Here is a 20,825-nt window from a genome sequence, read left to right on the forward strand (position 1 = left end):
GACCCTGTGTGCCTGGATGAGGATCGTGGGTAGTCAGGAGCCACGGCGAGATCTGAAGCGGGGGGACAACTGATTTGTCATTTAAAAAGCTCCCTCTGGAGATCTGTGAGCGGGCTGGAGCAGGGTGACAGCACAAGCGGGCAGGCTGTTGGGGCGGCTCAGCGATGGTGCCCAGGGATGATGGGCGTCAGAACATCTGCAGTGGCAGCTGATAGGGGGCAATTCAAGTGAAAATGGTCTCCCCTTTCCTCAAGTGCAAATGATACAGGCTGATAGAAACTTGTAGAAATGATCAGTGACAGTGTACTCTTAATGTCGTCTGACTTTTCTGAAAAGCATAAGATTAGCGGGAAAAGGAATCGTTGGAGGCAATCTAGAAGCAGGCAGAGGGAAAACCACATCACAGGTGACTGGAAGAGTCTGCAGGCTCGGTTTTACACCAAGGCCTTGCAGACAAGTTCTGAGGTGCCTCAGGAGGAAGGAATGAAGCTTTTCCAGTTTACAGCTATGGACTCAAGTCTCAGCCTCACCGCATGTGCGTTGTGTGACTTTGGGCAAGTAATTTAACCTCTTTGAGCCTCCATCTTCTCATCTGTAGACTGAAGACAGTCGACTTATTCTGGATTCTCACGAAGTCAGTGGGATTAAGTACTACAAGTGTCTAGTGTACAGGCGCCCACACACAAAGATACTAATTAAACACCGGTTGTGGGGAGGGTAGAGCTCAGTGGTAGAGCACGTGCTTAGCACTGCTGGATCCCCAGTGCCTCTGTTACAGATAAATAACTAACTCACTGATGTCATAAGATAACGTGGCTTCTAGGAAACCCAGATCAGCCTGGCAGAAAAGGGGAAGGGACAGGACGAGGAAGCCTACAAACTTGCATAAGTATCTCTGCTATTGGCAAAGGTTTCTCCCAAGCCATCTTTGCCCAGCCGTTGCTGGACAACATTCCTTGGTCAAGGAGGTCGGGGAGGGAAGGCAGCCATGTTGGGGGCTGGAGGGAATCAAAGCAGGTAGCCCCGCACGTCTGTTACTACTGGCTGTAGGATTTGGGCTAGTCATTCCATTTTTCTCCACGTTTCGTAGTGACTGTCCTGTGTGTTGGACAGGGTTATTGTGAGGATGTGGGGAAAATGCCTCCTCGCTCCCTCCTGCTATCCCTGAATCAGACCTGTGTCCCTCCCTCGCCTGGGGCAGCTACTCCCTGAGGGGCAGGGGTCCTTGTTAAAAGATAAATGAAGGACCTTTTAAAGATGGAGGTGTTAAAGAGAGAGGCACACTTAATCCACTGTTTCCTCCATGTGTTAGCAGAAGGGTAGAAAGAATACTTTAAAACAAGGATTATCTGAGAGACAAACAGAACCATTACTGAAAGTATTTGGGAAATGTTACCCCGGGCTTTTTCTGAAGATATAAATTTGTGGTAGAGTCGTTTCAGATTTTTCAGGAGACTTAAAAATCATTTCCTGGTAAAAGAACGAGATAAGGAATTCTCAGTTACAACCTTGAAGCAGTGTAAGTTTCCAGGGCGGAAGAACTGATGTATTTTGCCTTCTGCCTTAGTTCCTCCTCCAGAAATGCCTCATTTTCTGAAGTCTACTGGGGAGCCTTTGTAAACAGGCTACTGAGCAAATTCCATCTTTTCCTGTAAAACCTCAGCATGCCAGGGCTGTTTACATCTGAAGGGGCGCCAATCTGAACACTTTATGGTGCTGTCAGTGTTAGGTGTTTGGCTGACTCTTGGCACTGGGAAATTGAAATTGAGGTCTAATCTCCTTCCTAAATGGAAGCCACGTGGCCATCGCCCAGGGTAGGATTAGACCTTTTTGGATTTTGCTGCTGCACAAACTGAGGAAGCACTTGGAATATTTTCTTTAACTGGGCCTGTCTACTGTTGCTTCTCTCTGATAATTTGCAGCCTACTTCGTGTTAAAAAGCAGCTTAGGAAAACCCTGGAGAGAGAGCCAGCAGATGTGTGACTCGTGGGAAGTGGAAAAGGAAAAAGAATAATTTCCAGTGTGGGGACTTTTTCCCCTGCCTCTCCCCTCATCTTCTTCCTTCTTGGATTTCTGTCTCAGAGGTCTGGCCAGTCCGGTCATTCTCTGCGGGTCAGTGTCATCACTCGCAGCAGCTGGTGCTCCAGGAACCACCTCCCCTACGGAGGCTGTTCCAATGGTGACCTCTCAAGGGTGGCTGGCCAGTGTCCTCACCTTTGGCCTTTCCAGGAGGGACCAGACAGGCCTCCCCAGAGGGATGGGGAGAGGAGGAGGGGTCAGGGAAAGGAATGGGCTGGAGCTGCAGCAGGAGACCGGGAGGTGGAAAGCTAAACAAACAGGGAAAGAGATGTCTGAGCAGTTTCTCGTGGCTTCCCAAAGCAGCTGTTTACCTTGAACGGTGAGGTAGGCTGAACTCTCCGCGGACCCCTTCTGGTTGGTGGCTTTGCAGTGATAGATGCCTTCATCCTCTTCTGTGACTCTTTCAATAAACAGCGTGCTGCTTCCTGGTCCTAAAATAATTCCTGAGGAGTGAGAGGTGTTTAGATTAGTGAGCCTGGATGGCAAACAATAACAGGTACTTCTGTAACACAGCCCTCTTCCGATCATTATGCCTTCAGACGAGGAAATCCGAGCTCTGGTCCAGGTGCCTCGGACCTGGACCAGGTCTGCTTTTTTGTTTTCTCTCGTCTGGGCTTTTTTTTTTTAAAAGCACCTTCACCACTGAGGCAGAGCTCTGAGCCCTGGGTTTGGAGATGGAGACCGGCCCCGGGCCACTCACTGTGCAGAAAGACACGATGGGGCTGCCGTCCCCGACTGGAGAGAGCAAACATCGAGGAGGCGGCGCCTCTAACCACGTAACTACCGCTTCCTCAGCGCCTGCCGGGGCCAGGCACGGCTCTGGGCGCCACCTGTCTCCTGGCGCCCACCCTGTGAGGTGTCCTTGTCCCTCTGACAGGCGGGGAGACTGAGGTTTGGCAAGGTTCAGGCGCTGCCCCCCAGAGTACGCAGCTGGACAGAAAGCACTCTGTGGCCCAGAGCTGGAAGCCAGTCCCGTTTCGCTCACAGCGGGAAAGAGCTCGGGCTGGGCTTCCAGCCGGGTCTCACCGCCTGTGGCTCTGTCCCTTTAGGCGAGTTCCTTAACCTTTCTCAGCTTCCGCTTCCTCGGTCTTCGGATGAAAATGAAAGCAGTTTCTACTCCATCAATGGGAAAATGAACAGCAAGTGCCCAGCACATAGTAGGTGCTCGGTAAATACAGGGTTATTTTTGAGGAGGGAAAATTAACTCATACCAAACACACACACACACACACACACACACACGCTCTGTCACAGACACACACCTACACCAGCAAACAGAAAAATGTTCAACAAGTGAGAATGAACACGTGTAAGCGAGCACACCCAATTAAAGGCAAAGCCCGGGCAGGGAGATCAGTAAGAACAGTAATAATCAGGGAAGGCAGCCTGGAGGAGGCAGGCCTTGAGTTGAGGTCTCAAGGATTATCAGAGGTGATGAGAAAAATGGGGGCATTGATAAAAGGCATGACTCTGAAAGGAACAGGCCCTGAATGCTCGTTCTGGAATAAAATGGGCCTGACCAGAACAGCGGCTGTATTATTTTGTTACTTTAAATAGCTTGTACCTTCCTGATTATAAAAAATAAATTCAATATAGAAAACTTGAGAAATACAGGCAAGCAGAAAGAAAATGTAGAAATACAGACAAGCCCGCAGTCTCCCCTCCGGTCAGCTCTGCACTCGTCTGCTTGAGGAGGACGTTTTTGCACAGCTTTGTTTATTGACGTCATACTTATTTTTTTTCCAGTTGTTGTTTAAATATATATTTTGAGCTCCACCATGTACTAGACACGATTCCAGAGGCTGGTCATGTGATAATAAGCCAGGCAAATAAATCCTTGCCTACAAAGGGCTTAAGTTATAGTCTGGGAGAAGTAAAAGTGAAGGATGTCACTTCAAGGAGCCAAATAGTCTCTGAGGAAAATAAATGGGGTGAAGGGGGTCACGAGTTAAGGAGGGCGGGGAGGCTGCTTTGGGTGGGGTGTCCGGGGAGGTGGCACAGGGAGTAACCTGTGTGAAGCCCATGGGGCGGGAAGGAGCTTGCTGAGGGAAAGATACGGCGGCTCTGTCCTGGAGCGACCGTGGGAAGAGCTGGGAGTTGGTGGCCTCGGGGATCTGTTTGAAGGCTTGCTTTTGTATTAGCTTGCGGTACATAAAAGAGTAGTAAGTGTCTGACTTCACGGTTGATGGCTTGAACCAAGGAGAATGGTGGTCCCTCTCCTGTGGGGCCAGGTGTGAGAGAGGAAAGGCCAGAGTTCTGTCTCGTGCACACCAAGTTTGAGGGACCCACGACACATCCAAAGGAGGTTTCACGGGGGCTCAGGGAGGAGATCAGGGCTGGAGACCGTAAAGTGGAATCAACATTCGGGAGGCAAGTGAAGCTGTGGGAACAGAAACAGACCTCATGGGAAGTGAGTGCAGGGAGGGCCGACAGCAGGTCTGAAGGCTGAGCTGCAGGAACTTAGAGGAAGCAGAAGAGGAAACAGCAGAGACTAAGACGGACTAGCCCCGCAGGTTGCAAGGAAACCAGGAGACCGTGATTCCTGGAGCGCGAGGGAAGAGGTCCCAGAGGGGGAAGACGGTCAGCGGCGCTGAGGGCCGGAGAGGAGAGGTTACTCACCGCTGGGTTTGACAATGAGCCAGTTCAGTGAAGTCTGGGAGCAAAAGCATGATTGATGTCACTTAAAGAGAAGACAGGAGGTGATGAGTCGAGCTGGTTAGGAGGTTACTTTCATGGAGGCAGCTGGAGATCAACAGGGGATCAAGGAATGAATTCTGTTTTCAAATGTGGAATTTTACAGCATGTATATGTGCTGATAGGAATAATCCGGGAGGAAGAGATTGGTAGAGAAAATGAGAAGAGAAGGAACCACGCCTGGAGTGGCTTCCTGAAGAAGTGAGAGAGGACGGAATTCAGTGGCCAAATTGGCTTTGGGAAGAAGTAGGGATAAATAGTTCACCTCAACAGAAAGGATGGCTAAGCATAAAGGGACCGGTAGATTGGACAATTTGGTGATGTATTTTCTCAGTAGATAAGAGGTCCTCATTTGTTTCAGTTGAGGAAGAGGAAGGAATTTTGAAGCTTTCAAGAGAGAGAAAAAGGTGTGAAAGAGTGTGCTGGGAGAGAAAGACAAATTCAGAACAATTTGGAGAAAGGAGAAATGTTTACAACGTTATTTTTGGAGGGGGGAGGTAATTAGGTTTATTTATTTATTTTGATGGAGGTACTGGGGATTGAACCCACAACCTTGTGCATGCTAAGCATACACTCTACCACTGAGCTATATACCTCCTTCCATCTACAACTTTAAATACTGATCCCTGCCCCCCCCAATATCATAGCATAAGTGTTCTCCCATGGCCTTACATGCTTTGAATATGATGGTTCATTATATGTATGTCCCTGCTGATTGGTATGAGGTTATACCTAATTGCTTGTAACTGCAAGTAACAGTGCCATTGTGTCTTTAGGCATAAAGATTCTTCTATATTTCAGACTATTTCCTTAGGATAGATTTATAGAAACAGATCTATTGAGTCAAAAGCTCTTGACTCATAATCAAACTGCCTTCCAAAAAGATTATACCCTTTAACACTTTTTTGTTGTTGCTGTTGGTTACTTTTTCATACTCTTTTTTAAAGTCTTTAATTAATTAATTATTTTGTTGGGGGAGGTAATTAGCTTTGTTTATTTATTTATTTATTTGTTTGTTTGTTTGTTTATTTATTTATTTATAATGGAAATACTGGGGATTGAACCCAGGACCTCCTGCACACTAGGCATGCGCTCTACCCGCCCCCTCCCCTCCCCTCCCCTCCCCCCACCGTTAACACTTCTGTGAGCAGAGACCATCTATCATTCTCCTGCCAGGACTGAGCAGTATCATCTACAAAATATAAAACACAAAATTTTGTTGATTTCCTAGATAAAAATGATTACTGTCTTAATTTGTATTTTGGGGGGCACAACCTTTCATGTGTCTGTTAGCCGTTTTTATTTTCAATGACAGCACCTGTTTTGAGTATTTGTCAGGGAAAGGTGATCTCAGATGGAGAGCTTTGAAATCCTGGCTGAGGAGTTTCCATTCAATGTAGAAGGAAAGAGAGGGTCACAAAGATTTTTGAGGGAAATGACATAATGACAGTGATGTTTAAGGAAGTTTAGTCTAGAAGGAGAATGCAGGATGGATTGGAATGAGGAAAAATGGGTCTCTGGCAGTCCAGCTCACCAGTTGTAATTCAGGCAGGGAATGAGGAGGCTCCAAACCTGGAGGATGGGAAAGGAAGTGGAGGGGAAGGAATGGAAACAGACCCTTTGTAGAAACAACCTATAGGGATTGGTGCTTCTGGATCCAGGAATATAGACAGATGAGTCCAAGATGATTCCAGGAAAACATGAGAGCTCTCCCCTGTAACCTTGGCTAAATCGTTTAGTCCTTTTGGGGCTGTTTTCTCATTAGTTGGAAAAAAACAAAAAAAAACCCAAAACAACCTGCTTTACCTATTTCATGGTATTGCTTTGAGGATCAACTGAAAGAATTTAAGTGAAAGCTTTGAAAAGTTTAAGAGAGTAGAAGTGGCGACCACAGGAAGCGAAAGCGTGGCTGGGTAGTGGGCGGTCAGGGCAGTGAACACGTAGATGACCCGCAGTCCTCTCCACTGTCAAACAAGTTTCTGTCGCTCAGATCTCCACTTGTAAGGCTAACAGCACGAACAAGTAAAGCCAGAGGACCTGGATTTCACCCAGGGAGACAGATGTGTCATTGTGGAGGTGAGAGGGTGGTGCCACGGATGCTGGTGAGCTGACATCGTCTGGCACAGGTCCTTCTTTCCGTCACTGGGAGGAGCGGAGATGGGGCGCGAGGGGGTCCAAAGTCAACAAGCACAGCTCCTCTTTCTGACTTTGCCTCACTCTGTGCTGCTGTAACAAAGGATGGCTGAGGGGGAGCGTATAGCTCAAGTGGTAGAGTGCATGCTTAGCATGCACAAGGTCCTGGGTTCAGTTCTTACTACCTCCTCTTAAAATAAATAAACATTTAAAAATATATTTAACCCCCCACAAAGAAAAACAAAAAAAAATTTTTTTAACTTAAAAAAAAAAAGATGAACTCAAGGGATCCACGTGGGAGCGTCAGCATCAGCTGGGCCACAAAACAGCACTCTGCACTCTCCAGAGACACACTTCTGTGCAGCCAAGCACACAAGCGGGCCTGAGAAGGCAGTGGTGCCTCTGGAGAGAGGGACGAAGAGTGGGGACAGTACAAATTTCATACATATAAAAGGGGTGGGGTGGGGTCTAAAGCAAATATGGCCAAATGCTGACATCTGATTATCTTGATGATGGGTTATAGTTTTCCTACACTTTTCAAATCTTTGAAGGTGGGGAGGGTGTAGCTCAGTGGTAGAATACCTGTTAAAGTCAGAAAAGTGTTTTTCTGCCAGTTGGAGAATAGCTAAATAAAGTATGGGGACACATGCCACATTATAGTGGATGGCTGCTGCATTTGCAGCAGCATGGGTGGACTCAGAGCTGGTCATACTAGACGAAGTAAGTCAGAGAAGGATAAACATCATGATTTCACTTATATGTGCAATCTAAAAAACTGACACAAATGAATTTATTTACAAGAAGACTCACAGACATAGAAAACAAACTTATGGTTACCAGGGGAAAAGGGGAAGGGGAGGGATAAATCGGAAGTTTTGGATTTGCAGAAACTGACTACTATATATAAAACAGATAAACAACTATGTCCTTCTCTGGAGCACAGGGAACTATATTCAGTATCTTGTGATAATCTATAATGAAAAAGAATATATATATACATATAACTGAATCACTGTGAGGTACACCAGAAATCAACACAACATTGTAATCAACTATACTTCAATAAAAAATAAAAATAAGAAAATATAGCAAATGGCTCCTAAGAGAGTGAGGCAGACAATATATCCCAACAACGAAAGACCTTCAGGATACATAGCAGTAAAAGCAAGTCACAATACAGAGTATGATCTCACTCAGGTTTTCCTTAGGCTGCTTCCCCACGCAGCCCTGCTGCAATCCATTACCTCGTTTTGTTCATCACGGCAGGTATTTCTATGTAATGGTATGCTATATGCTTATAGTTCTGTTCATTAAATTTACTACCTGTGCTTTTCCATTAGAAAGTAAATTCAAGGTGCCTGATTTGTTTCCAGCACCTCATGTGTTCCTGCCACAGAGCTGGCTCTCAGTGAACAGCTCCTGAATGCATGAGTGAATGACTCCTGCCTGTCATTTGCCCCACATACAGCTAAGCCCCACGGCTGCATGTATGCACATGTATAGGTGCAAAATGGAAAACTCTTTGACAACATACACATCAAACAGCTAGCATGTGTAATTCTCCATAATGGAAATCTTTATAGCTTATTCTATTTTGGTACTATGTGATCTTTTACAACAAAAACGTATTCTTGTACTATTTATTTAATGAAAATAAATGACAGTAGTTTTAAAAATGAAATTGTAGTCCTCTTTATGATCAGCAAAGAGACACCGAATGAAAGTTTAATGGATCCAAATATGTATACATTTGCAAAACTTTATAATATTGACTATGGAATGATGAAATGTTTTTGAAGCAAGAAAAGCAGATTTCTGCTTCATAATAAATTATAATTTTGGATTAAAGCAATAAGAGGACAAACCAAAACCTATTCCATTAGAAGACTAGCCCCTATGGAATGTGTGTGTGTGTTTGATTTTTCACTGATAGTTTAATTATGACAGAGTCAAATGAGATGGCTGCTTAAGCTAATATATAACCTTATTGTTTAAGACATCTAAGTAACAGATTATGCAAAAATCAAGCTTATCACCTGAATGTGGAGTGGAGGAGGAATTTTTTTTTTTTTAGTTGAAGTACAGTCAGTTACAGTGTGTCAGTTTCTGGTGTACAGCACAATGTCCTAGTTAGGCATATACTTAGATATATTTGTTTGGAGTGAACTTCCTTGATTTGACTTTTTCCAGCAGCAATTTAGTCATGCAAATGATGGGCTGAGCTTAAGGTCATCTGAGAATTTATTTGTGTGCATATTTTCCTTAATTGAATTAGGCACAGTGGTGACCCCAGCTACTTTGCCTTGTGTTACTTTAAGTCCTGGTTAAGCTGTTTAAAGTTTGTACTTGGCGGCAGGTGGGGCTTCCATGCAAATCCTGGACTCGTGAGACAGAAAAACCTCATCTAATTATTTTGCCGAGAGATTAGAGGAGAAAACTTATCTAGGTAGTATCTGAGTTTTCTTTCTTAGTCACCCAGGCTTCCGTGTAAGCAGGAAATTGTGGATTGGGGTTGGAGAGCCCCTTCCACTCCAAGAGCCCAGATGGTGGATCTTAGTTTTGGAGTTAGTGACGTTGGACGGGGCACAGTCCCTGACGGTCTCTGCGATGACTCCTGGGAGAGTCGGCCCTCCCTCCTCCCCCTCATATTCCACACATTTCTCGTCTCTTTGTTTTTCTTCATTCCCTATTTCCCTCTGCTCCTGGCTTCACAGACATTGACTGCTCTTCCGACAAAGCAGGCTTCTGATTGTGGCCATGCTCAAAGTACAGTTCTGTGTGTCACAAAAGGTCACAGAAAAGGATCAAAAGAGGAGGTTAATTCACAGTCGAAAGGGAAGAGTCGTAATGGGTCTGAGGTTTCCGTTTGAGGTGACGAACAAGTCCTGAAATTAGATAGTGGTGTGATGGTCTAACAACACTGTGAATATACATAGTGTCCCTGAATTGTGCACTTTTAAAGAGTACGGTGGTAAAATTTGTTTTGTGTATTTTGCCACAATTTTTTTTTAAAGGAAGCGGCTCTTTCTAAAGTGATGCCCCCATTTGCAAGATCTCTCCCATTTCTTAGGTTCCAAGTTTTTCATTTGAAAACTCAAGATGACTTCTAAAAAGGCACCCAGTTGAACTCGACTAACAAGGGACCCTGTTATTTATATAAATGAGTCTGTGCCAGCTGGACTGTGATCCTCAGCCGGGTCCTGCTGTAGCGAACAGCTTTCAGGAGGATTTTCTGGGCTGAACGGGGATGAGGATGTTGGCTGGAAAATGCATCCAAAAAGCTTTTTTGGGGGCAAAGCATTAGGATATGATGCTGTGTATGTATATGCAAGACCTCAGTACAGTGGAACTTGACAATAAAAAGAGGTATATTTACGGGTGTCAGGATTGAGTCTTCATAAGTAACTTTCTATTTCCAATACAAAATGGGATTCTACTCCTGGGCTACGTTACTTTTCTGGGTGTAAACCCTACAGCTCCACTGCCCCATGTGGGTCAGTCTCACAGAACTAGCCAAATGTTAACAAGTCGTTGCAAAAAGTGCAGAAGGTAACTGTCTCCACTGTTTTCTCACCGATTGGAGCAGTGGTTAGGGTCCAGGGGTCCTCTTTTGTCTGGGGCTGGGCTTGTAGCTCTCGACTCTGGTGATGCCAACCAAAGAACTGTGTTCCCTGCTGTTCCCTCAACTCCACTCCTTAATTGCAGTGCTTTCTCCTCACCTTCTAAATGGAAGTTTATTCCCAGAAAGGGACTGAGCCTTAGCTCTGCCAGTTGTTCAGGATGTCCTTTGTGCTTCGGTGGCTGTTAGAGGAACAACTAAACCTTGAGACGCTTCTGCAAGGGAGAAGAGCACCTGGTATAGCTTCTAGTGAAGCTTGGCCCTTCTTGGTCTGGGTGCCTAGACCTCCTCACCTTAAAGGCACGTTGAAGAGGAAGGAGTGATGTGATTGGCTGCTTAGTCAGTCACCAGCAGCCAATCACGTGAGCAGACTGACGGGCTTAGCGAGGGTAACAGCAGCCGGCCTCCCCTTCCATGCACTGCCCCGCGTGTGCCTGGGGATCCTGTACTCATTTTTTTTCCTGAAACGTTTCTTAATTCATTTTGCACTCTCAGGGTAGATGTCATGAGGAAGAAAAGGCAATTACTACCCAAGTTTTGCAAAAGGTAATTGATATTTCTGAATTTTATTACTCTAGGAAATCAAGCTCGAATAGCCTGAGAGTGACAGTCAGTTTATGAGCCTTACAACGTCCTCATCCGTCTTTCTCCTGCTTTTCCTCAGGATCTTTCCATGATCTCTGTCAGCCACCTTGCACTTCAGCTGTAATTCTGTCCCCCCGGGTACTAGGACAGGAGGGCACCCTGATCTGAATATGTGCCTCCAAGTACAGGTATTTGGTGTCAGTGCTACAGTGATGACAGGAAAGATGTCCCTTTCAGATCATTAAATAAACAGTCCTAGTGACCAAGATCCCACTTAGGAAGGAGGAGTGATCAGTGGGCTCAAGTGATTCTCTCCTGTTCCAGCCTTCATCTAGTCAAGACAGAATTTATGCTTCCTAAACACTTTGTGGTTCCAATTCTACTGCTTTAATCTTAAAATATTCTGAAAATGTTCTGCCGTCCTAGAAATTTTGATGATGATTTCTCGGTTCAGGTGGACTTGACTCAAACAGCTCAGGTCACATTGCCTTCTGTTCTCTTAAATATTTTCAGAGAAGAAGAATTCGTGATTTTTTTCAGCATTTGAATGGCTTTTTCCCCAGGAACCCCATTTTCTCTGTACCATCATTTGGGAGCTGGTGCTTGCTTGCATCACTTCATGTAGAGCCAAGCCAGACGCCTCCTGCCACCTCTGCTTTGCAAACTGACCTTGATCCCTTCCAGCGTTGCTCCAAAGTCAGTGGCCAGCAGCTCCACTCGCAGTGCTAACTCAGCTCTGTCACAACTTTGAACACTTTTAGGGCCTCATTGGAGAATCTGGGAAAAGTGTGAGCTAGAAAGGTGACTTTCTGATCATTTGGTGGGGGGAACTGCCAGTCCCTTGGGCAGGCGGCTGGAGAGAAATGAAGACACCCAGGGGAGGCAGCTGTTCTCCCAGGTGACTTCAGACTACTGTCCCAAGTCTGGGTGCAAACCCTTAAAATGTTCAGCCCGACAGAAAGAATGTTCCTAAAGGAGCTTTGTTGTCAGTATACTCCTAAGAATCAAACTGTGCTCAAAGCAGCCACTGGCAGGTAGGATTTGTCTCTGGCTGAGAGTGCTCAGGGTGCGTTTTTGGAACTGGTCCTTCCACATCACGTTTTTCTTTCAAGTCTGGTCCTTCATACTATACTCACTTTAGCTGGCTCCTCTTTTCACCTGTCTCCTCAAAGTAACACTGTTGTCTTGAGTTTGAGATTTGCAGATACTAACTACTATATATAAAATAGATAAACAAAAGTTTCTGTTGTGTAGCACAGGAAACTATATTCAATATCTTGTAGCGACCTATTATGTAAAGGAATATATGTATATATGTATGACTGAAACATGACGCTGTACACCAGAAGCTGATGCAACATTGTAAACTGACTATACTTCAGTAAGTTAAGAAAACAAAAAAAAAGTAAATATGTCTCAAATCACCTTTCTCTTTCCACCTATCTGTCCCTCGGAATCATTCCCAGCTGCTGCTTTACTTGGCTCTGGTTGGCAGCTTCTCCCTTTACTACTTCTTGCGCATCTCTTATTTCCTTTTTCTCTCTCTACCATTCAGTGTATTCCACTAAAAATGAATGATCGCAGATCTCTTGTATGCTCAGCATTAAAGTAGGCAAATTAAAGCATAAAGGATGTATCTAATGTATTAAAGATATTTTAATCCTGTGATTGCACCACATTTTCTACCTGTCCTGTTTACTAGTTCGCCTGATTCCATTTTTAGACTCGTTAACTCTGGTGCCCAGTTGACACTATGATAAAGAGTAAGTTGGGACCCATGTGGCTGCTGCGGGAAGACACCGTATCATTTAAACACATACACTAATTCATTACTTCAGCTATGTGGTTTTTCAGATTTTAGTTTTCTTAGTCACTGTTGTGTTCACAGAGCCTAGCATGGCACCATACACAAAGTAGTGCCTTAATAATGTTTGTTGAAACCAGAAACGGACTCAAAGACATAGAAAACAAACCGTGGTTACCAGGGTAGGAAGGGGAGGGTGGGGATAGGTTAGGAGTTTGGGATTAAGAGATTCACATTACTATATATGAAATAGATAAACAACAAGGACCTAGTGTAGAGCACAGGGACCTTAATTTAATTTCTTATAATAAGCTGTAATGGAAAAGAAACTGAAAAAATATATATGTATATATATGTGTAACCGAATCTCTTTGCTGTACACCTGAAACTAACACTGTTGAACTGACATCACTTCAGTTTAAAAAAAAAAGTCCATTAATGGGATTAAATCTCTCAAATGGGGAAAAAGAGAAAGTCTGTTAAATGAGTAAGATTGTTGGGCTGATATGGAATGAATTCTGGACCTTTTAAAACTTAAAAAGACCTAGACTTTGGTTCAAAATAATTTTAAATTTTATATAGAGCATGTCCACTTTCTAAAAATTGCTTTAATATTTTTAACATGCATTACATTTTTTAAAATAAATAAAATTTTAAGAGTGAACTATAGTTTTCAGGAAGCTTAATCTTTAAGGACTGGAAATGAGACAATAGTCATTGTTTTAAATGCTTGTTAATGTGCATGGAGTCATTTAAAACCAGCATCTGTTCTGTTCTGAGTGATGCAAACTAGCGTTTAGCTCCACGTGCTCCGAGTTCCTCTTCTGGTTTGAAGCTTGGTCTGCTACCCACTAACTCAACCACCTGGAGCCAGTTATTTCTCCTGTGTCTTTGCTTCCTCAAACCTTAGCCTGGAAAACAGGCGTAATTTAGGGAACCTCACAGACTTGTTAGGAGGGGTAAACAGATTAATTTTAGCAAAGAGCTTAGAACAGCACCAGCCACCTAGCAAGTGTGTGAAGTCCAAGCAGAGCTGGGAATGTGTCTAGTAACGGCACCTACCACAGGTGACAGGGGTGAAAAGAAACTGAGACTGTTGTAAAACTCCTAACGGTTCTTGGGTGCCTGGTGATGCTCAATGCATTTTTATAATTATTTTCAATAAAGACATATGAAGAGTGTAGAGCTTCAAAACATCACACGAGAGAACAACGAGGGAGGCTCCCTGAGGCATGACACGGACTGTACACGAGCCCAGGCATCAGAGAGAAGGCAGCAGTCCATGTGCTGGGACAGGAAGGGAGGAGCCTGATGGCCAGAGGCTGGGGGGGAGAAGAGGATCCTGTAAAGGCTTTCCGGGAGAGGGTACAGCTCAGTGGTAGAGCGCATGAAAATGCACACAGTCCTGGGTTCCTTCCCCGGTGCCTCCATTAAATACATAAATAAAGAAACCTACCCCCCCCAAACAAAAACAAAAACAGTAAAGGCTGTCCGGGCGGCGTGGGGGGTAGTTAGTAGGGTGGCCGGGCAGTCGAGGCCCGGGAAAGCCTGCAGCTGTGTGCCGGGCAGTAGGGAGCCCACCCCGTGGGTACCTGGGGAGGTGACCTTGTGTCCCTGTGCACATGACTCCCTGGGCTGCATGCTTAGAGGCCCTCCTGTTGCTGCTTGATGCTTTAATCCCAAGAACTTCCTACTTGGCTTTCACAGAACTTTCTTGAAATTATATTTTTCCCTAGAATGCGTGTGCCCCACTGAGGGTTTCCCTGAAAGGACATGAGAAGGGCGGGAAGAAGTCCGACCCCCCCTAAGTTCTGGAGGCAGGCGTTCCCCCGCCGCTCGTCTGGAGCGGGAGCGCTGGCGCGTGCCCTGCTTCCATGATAGTGGGCTCCATCCCAGCCATGAGCCAGGGTCACCAAAATACTCGCTGTATCGCATTCAGTGCTTTCTGGGTCGCCAGGCTTCATAAAAAGATGCATCTCAAGTCTCCAAAGGATGTAGTTTATTCTCAGGTTTTTAAAACTCAGCTGAGTTTTCCAAAGTCTTCATACACAGTGAACTAGTTTTCCGTCTTTTTCGGGGGGTGATCTTGATGGTTTTCCCTGTCAGCTTTGGAACAACCAGTGAGTCAAGGATGGGCACTTTGGTTACCCATAATCTTTACTTATAGATTTGTAAAAAGAAATAACTATAAAAAGAACTGGTACTTTTGAAGACGCCCACACGCACGGACACGCGGGTCACGGTCACAGAGTGTGTTGCTTGGGCTGCTGAGTTTGCCGTCTCAGATGGGAATCTTACGTATGAAACCTTACAAACACCATGTCCGTGTAAGAAAGATTATCTCCAGAAAACTAAGAAGTTCCATTCCAAAAAGCTACTGTAGTTTTAGAGAGTAAAGTTAAGAGAGAGAGAGAGAGAAAATTGACACAGTATTGCTGAACTCAAAAAATGCTAATAATATGACATATTAGGATGATATATATGAAAGGTTTTATGTAAGAATTTATATGATTCTTTTTAGATACTCTTCTTTTGACCCTCAGAAGAACAAAGAAAGCTGTGAAGAGGACATCTTTGTTAGATTTAGAGTCGTTTGACATTTGAGCTGACTTATTAATTAACTCTCTGATACCACCCAATCAATTCTGACAACTCACTGACCAATTTCTGTATCAATGAGGTCGGTCAGAAGGTAATATTTACTAAGCCATGACATAGGTCAGCTTAGTTATATTAACGTGTTTAAATCACACCACATCCCTATGTGGTCAGTATTATCCCAGTTTTGTGAATAAGGAAACAGAGGCTCAGAGAGTAAGGACAGTTGAGTCGCCCAGATTCTCTGCCCCCTGAGGACGGTGCTGGGACCAGCCCCTCCCAGCGCCTCACCGTCTTTCTCCATTTGCAGTAACTGCCTTGTCTTTCCTCTAATCCCAGGGTGGTCGTGAACTTTCAGATCGGTTCAACTCCAATTCTTTAACCCACATCCAAAGTATGAAACCTGAATGTAAGCCAAATCTACTACTTTCAAAGAACCACCCAACATCTTATAAAAACATTTCATAAAATATATTTTGTGATCAAGTACACTTGAGGCATACAGAACGTAAAACCATGGTTTACCTGGTTTCTTCACTACGGGACTTCTTTGGGTCTTTAATGTACTAATGGGAACTCTGAATCTCCAGGGGGAGGATATTACAGCCATTGTTTCACAGGCTGTTTACTAACTCACATATTCATTCATCCTTTTACTTTGGTAGAATCGTTCAAGGGATTAGCGTTCTATGAAACTACTCATCTTAATAGCGTGTCTTCTTGAGCAAATCACCTTCCCTCTTTGCGCCTAAATTTTCTCTTCTACAAATGGAACTAAAGATATTCCAAAGATCCCTTCAGTTTTAAAATTCTATGGTATAGCCTCTCTCCTCTCCCAAAGTCTGGGCATTTGTGCTCCCAAGTGAACTTGCTAAGGATAGAATAAGATTTTCTGAAAACTACTCATTCCTTCATTCATGAAAACATTTATTGATTGCCATGCACTGTGGTTTCTACACTATTGGTCCTCAGGATGCAGGTGTGATAGGATTCACCCAGAGGAAGAGAGTGTCCACAGGAAGTCATGACACTGCAGTCAGAGGGCAGTAGAAACAGGCATAGATCATACAGACACACATGAACTGATGACCAGAAAACAACTCAGTGAGAGAGAATAGAAATGCTCACAGATCCTAAGACGCACGGAGGACCTGCCTCCTCTTCGCAGGGGTGGAACAAGGCTTTCTGGACAGAAGACGTCCAGTCTGTCTTAAGGGATGGATTAGAGGAAGGGGAGCTTCTCCAGGCAAAGGGGACACGAGAACAAAAAAAGCATGGGAGATGAAGCAGCAGAACACGTGCCGTGATCTACGAGTTTGGCAGTTGCTGGAATTTAAAGTTCAAGGCCGGGGAGGGCGAGCAGAGAGCTGTAAGCTGCAGGCAGGGCGTGCTGCTGAGGGTCTTCCTCGTCAGATGCGTGAACCCGGTCCTGCGACGGAGAGCCAATGGAAGGCTCAAAACGGGGAAGTGACACCTTATGCAACTGTGTGGAAAGTAGATGTAAAGAAAGGAGGGGGAGGCAGGGAGACCAGTTAGGAGAGCCCTGCTGATGTCCAGGGGATGGGCAGCAGCTGACCCGAGAGACTGACAAGAATAAGCAGAGGAGAGGCTGGGCCGAGACACGTTCTGTGTTTAGTGGGTCCAGCCTGCTCAGCCTGATGGATCAGAGGTGGAAGGAGAGGGGTCACCTCCTAGCGTGGGTGATGTACTTGATGTCCATACAAGAGGAGAAGAATGGTGTTATGGGATTAGTTCTGGACCTGCTTAGTGTAAGGCCTTCCTAAGATATTTGTAGATATTGGAAAATTGGAGATGTTACACCAGGACCTTTCTTGGTGCATCAAACTCAAGTGGAGACTTCACTTAGAGGAGAGGATTCACACTGAAGGATGACCCCATGTGCCAGTTATTTGTTTTAGGGCGTTGGAATGTTGCAAATAAATGGCAAGTTTATCTTCAATATAAACGTAATTATTAATCAAACTTACAGATAAGTTCATTTTAATCTTATTTAACCATGGGATCATGAGGCACACAATAGGTACTGTTTCTACTTTCTGATTTCAGTCTAGTCGTCTTTAAATATATTTTTGGTTGAAAGAAGATCAACACATGACCATGAGTTTAGATTTCTTTTTTTAACCAGTATGATAAAACATAATTTAAAATATTCTTCTTTTTACCAAATCATTAACATCGGTGTAGGTGAACTAAGAAGATGATAAATCTGCTCTTAACTGCATATATTTTCCAAACTGTTATACTGCAAGCCAAGGAATGGATTTACTTTCCCTGTTGTTGTCACAAACTGAAATATTTTCTGAGCGGCTCTTAGCGTTTCTTTCTGAATGCACGATTTAAAGCAGATTCCATGAGGCTCCTTCTATAGGCTTAGGAATATGTCTGCATAAGAACTGGCTCAAACAATCCTCACCTGAAGTGATCGAAACCCAGACCAGAGCCCAGTTTTTTTGCAGCTCTACCAGCAAGGGGTTCTAAACAAACCGGAAGAAGGTGATAGGAAGGTTAAAGGAAGAAGGAGAAAGAGTGAACACAAGGGGAAAAAAGTCTCTTACCAGGTTCTTGTAGTATTTTGTGGTTGTTTTTAAACCAGGTTATCTGGGGTTCTGGAACGCCGTTTGCATGACAGTCTAGGGTCGTGGAGCTGCTGAGAGCCACTGTGTGGTCGCTGAGGTTGCGCAGGAGGTACGGTGCTTCCTGATCTAGTGAATAAAGAAAGGGGATTGTTACTACGCTGCAATTTTATGCTTTTGTTACAGACGCATATCAACATTTTAAAAATATATGGAACAAGAGTGAAACTCCACTGTAAGGTTTCATTCACAGTTTGTTCCCTAAATTTCTCTTTGATGGTTAACCTACTGCTTCCTCTTAAGTCACTATAATAAATTGAAATCTGTTAGAACACTGAGTAAAATCAAGAACTGAATTCTGTAGTGTTAGATTTCAATACCATGGTTTTTGCCTGACCAACTACTTTTCTTCCTTTTTGAGAGAAGCTTTTCCTAAAACCTGAGGATTTTGTATGACATTTTAGGAACTAAAAAGGAAAAAAAGTCACGACTTTTGGATACAGGCTTATAATGAACGTTTACCTAAATATGCAGAGTGACAGCAATGCACTGACGTAAGGGTATGCTTTTACTGCTGTGTCTGTGAGGGCATGTCTGCGCTACTCAGCTGTCCGCAGCCTAGACTGTAAGGCAGCAGACCAAACGGGAGCAGTTCTTGGACTTTGAAAGCTTTACTGATTGTTTCCTTCCTCCAGTCCCTTCCCAAATGCAAGCGACCAAAGGATCAATTCAAGAGGCAGAGGCACAGATTTGTAGGTTTTGCACTATATAATAGTACAAATACTGTATTTTATATTATTTTCTCTTAAAACATACAAATATGATACAATACAATTTATTTTAATAAAATGCCAACCAATATAGTACAACAAAATGAATTTAATACATTAGAATGCAATACATTACAACATTATAATCGCACACAGGAACAGCAGCACCCCCGAGGCCCCGCGGGCACAGTGTGCCTGTCGTAAGGAAGTAGGCAGTCAGTCCCGCTGGCGTGTGCACGTTCTAGCTGCGCGGGTGCGGGCTTGGTAACTCAAGCTTCCAAGGTAAAAGAACAAAGACATCTACAGTCTTTCCCACCCTCCCCAGTCATCCTTTCCCCACCTTCTTGCAAATCCTGGAACAGAAATCGAGAGAGTTTTGGCATAACTTAACATATTCTGCGTCACTGGTTTCAGTTACACAGTCTGAACTTTCTCTGACCGTATTTGATTTCCTCATCTTATTGTACTAAATAAACTGTGAAAGCAGCTTAGGAGTGATTACAATGCTGTAAGAGATGACACCTTTCAGTGGCTTTGATTCCATGTCCCTGCAGAATTCTGCTGAGTCCCCAAACCTCTCTGTTTTTATTCCTGCAGGGAAACTCTCAGGATTAGCATTCATTAAAGCAATTGAGAAATCTCAGGTTAAAAAGTATATTACCATATGACTCATAACATGTTGACAGAGTATACCATGGCAGGGTTATTATCTGTTAGGAGAAACAGATTTCTCATTCAATTTTGATTCTATAGTTTATCATTCGTCTTTTCTCATTTTATACAAAATGAAATATGAAGGCAAAGAAGAGAGTTGAAGGAGTGCTAGTTTATAAACTCTTCAAAAATAGCGTGAAACGGATGAGAGCGAAAGTCCTTCTGCCTGTTTCAGTATAGCTTTCCTGGTCTAGCATGCGCCCCAGGCAGACCCGTTTTAATAGTTCTGTGTTTGCATCCTGTCCAATCTGTCAAATAGCTTTTCCTAATTGAAAGCGCAGCCATGTATCAAAATCTCCAATTTTGATAAACTTTACACACTTGATCATTACAATTTTGACATTTTGCCACAGTGAAGACCTCAAACAAGTCAGCGAAACATGACAAGATAACAAAGAACAGTATCATGTTACTCTTCAGTATCTTTTACAGGGGCAAGCCCACTTTGGCATGTCTCATTTAAAACTCAGAACAGACCCAGTTCACTGACTTATACTTGTGGTAGCTTCTCCTAGCACATCTGCTATTTCCCATGCACTAAATGTGATAAAATAATCTACCATTGCCTGTAGGTCTTATTATAAAAAGGAAGTCTGAATACATGGCCTATCACACCCAAACTCTTTTCATGGCTACAAACTAATATCATCAACACATAGGATTTGGCTTCCCTGACAGGTGAATTAGAAAACAGTGCTGATATAAAAGAGAACATTTTCTTGTAACATCAATGTCACAGAGAAACCTCAAGGCCCTGTCTGTTCTATACAAACTGAAGAGAAGCAGCAGAGTGGCTGCAGAATCAACAGAGGACTCTGAATCAAATACAAAGTTCATACAAACATGTCTGAAACATACAGCAGTACGATTTTTTTTCCTTTGTACCCATTTCTGAAAAAATGTTCTCCTAGGTGAAAAGTCTCATTTTGGGCAAATTTCTAAATAAGCGATCACCAAAGGGATCGTTTTAGCAACTCCCGCTTTCTAGTCATCTGTTTGGGCGCTTTCAGTAAGGAAGGGACATGGAACCCATATTTTCAAACCGAAGTTATCTGATGGAAATAGATCGTTGCATTCTAAAATGGAACAAAGTGAAGCTGATCCCTTCACATTGAGAAAATCAGAATTAACAGACTATTTCTGCTGGTTATCAGAAGCCAAAGATAGCTCCCAGCAAGTTCTTTTGAAGCCCCAGAGATGTGCCACACCCCACAAATGCATAGTTTCTTTTCTCC

General features: G+C 43.9%; 1 protein-coding gene and 1 long non-coding RNA gene across 10 annotated transcripts in view; one reads left to right on the top strand and one right to left on the bottom strand.

Moving 5' to 3' along the window:
* Positions 1 to 20,825, bottom strand: part of FLT1 (fms related receptor tyrosine kinase 1) — a 157,299-nt gene that overhangs the window by 42,388 nt on the left and 94,086 nt on the right. For 2 of the 4 annotated variants that reach the window (XM_072976056.1, XM_072976055.1), the window contains 2 exons: positions 18,089 to 18,235; positions 2,391 to 2,522 (listed from right to left, as the gene is read on the bottom strand). In XM_072976056.1, coding sequence (XP_072832157.1) covers positions 2,391 to 2,522; positions 18,089 to 18,235 — 279 coding nt within the window. The other 2 variants (XM_072976057.1, XM_072976058.1) reach the window with 2 other exon arrangements.
* Positions 1 to 20,825, top strand: part of LOC116283354 (uncharacterized) — a 91,712-nt gene that overhangs the window by 41,577 nt on the left and 29,310 nt on the right. The window lies entirely within an intron of this gene.

Source organism: Vicugna pacos, chromosome 14 (genome assembly GCF_048564905.1).
Source record: "Vicugna pacos chromosome 14, VicPac4, whole genome shotgun sequence".
Taxonomy (NCBI): domain Eukaryota; kingdom Metazoa; phylum Chordata; class Mammalia; order Artiodactyla; family Camelidae; genus Vicugna; species Vicugna pacos.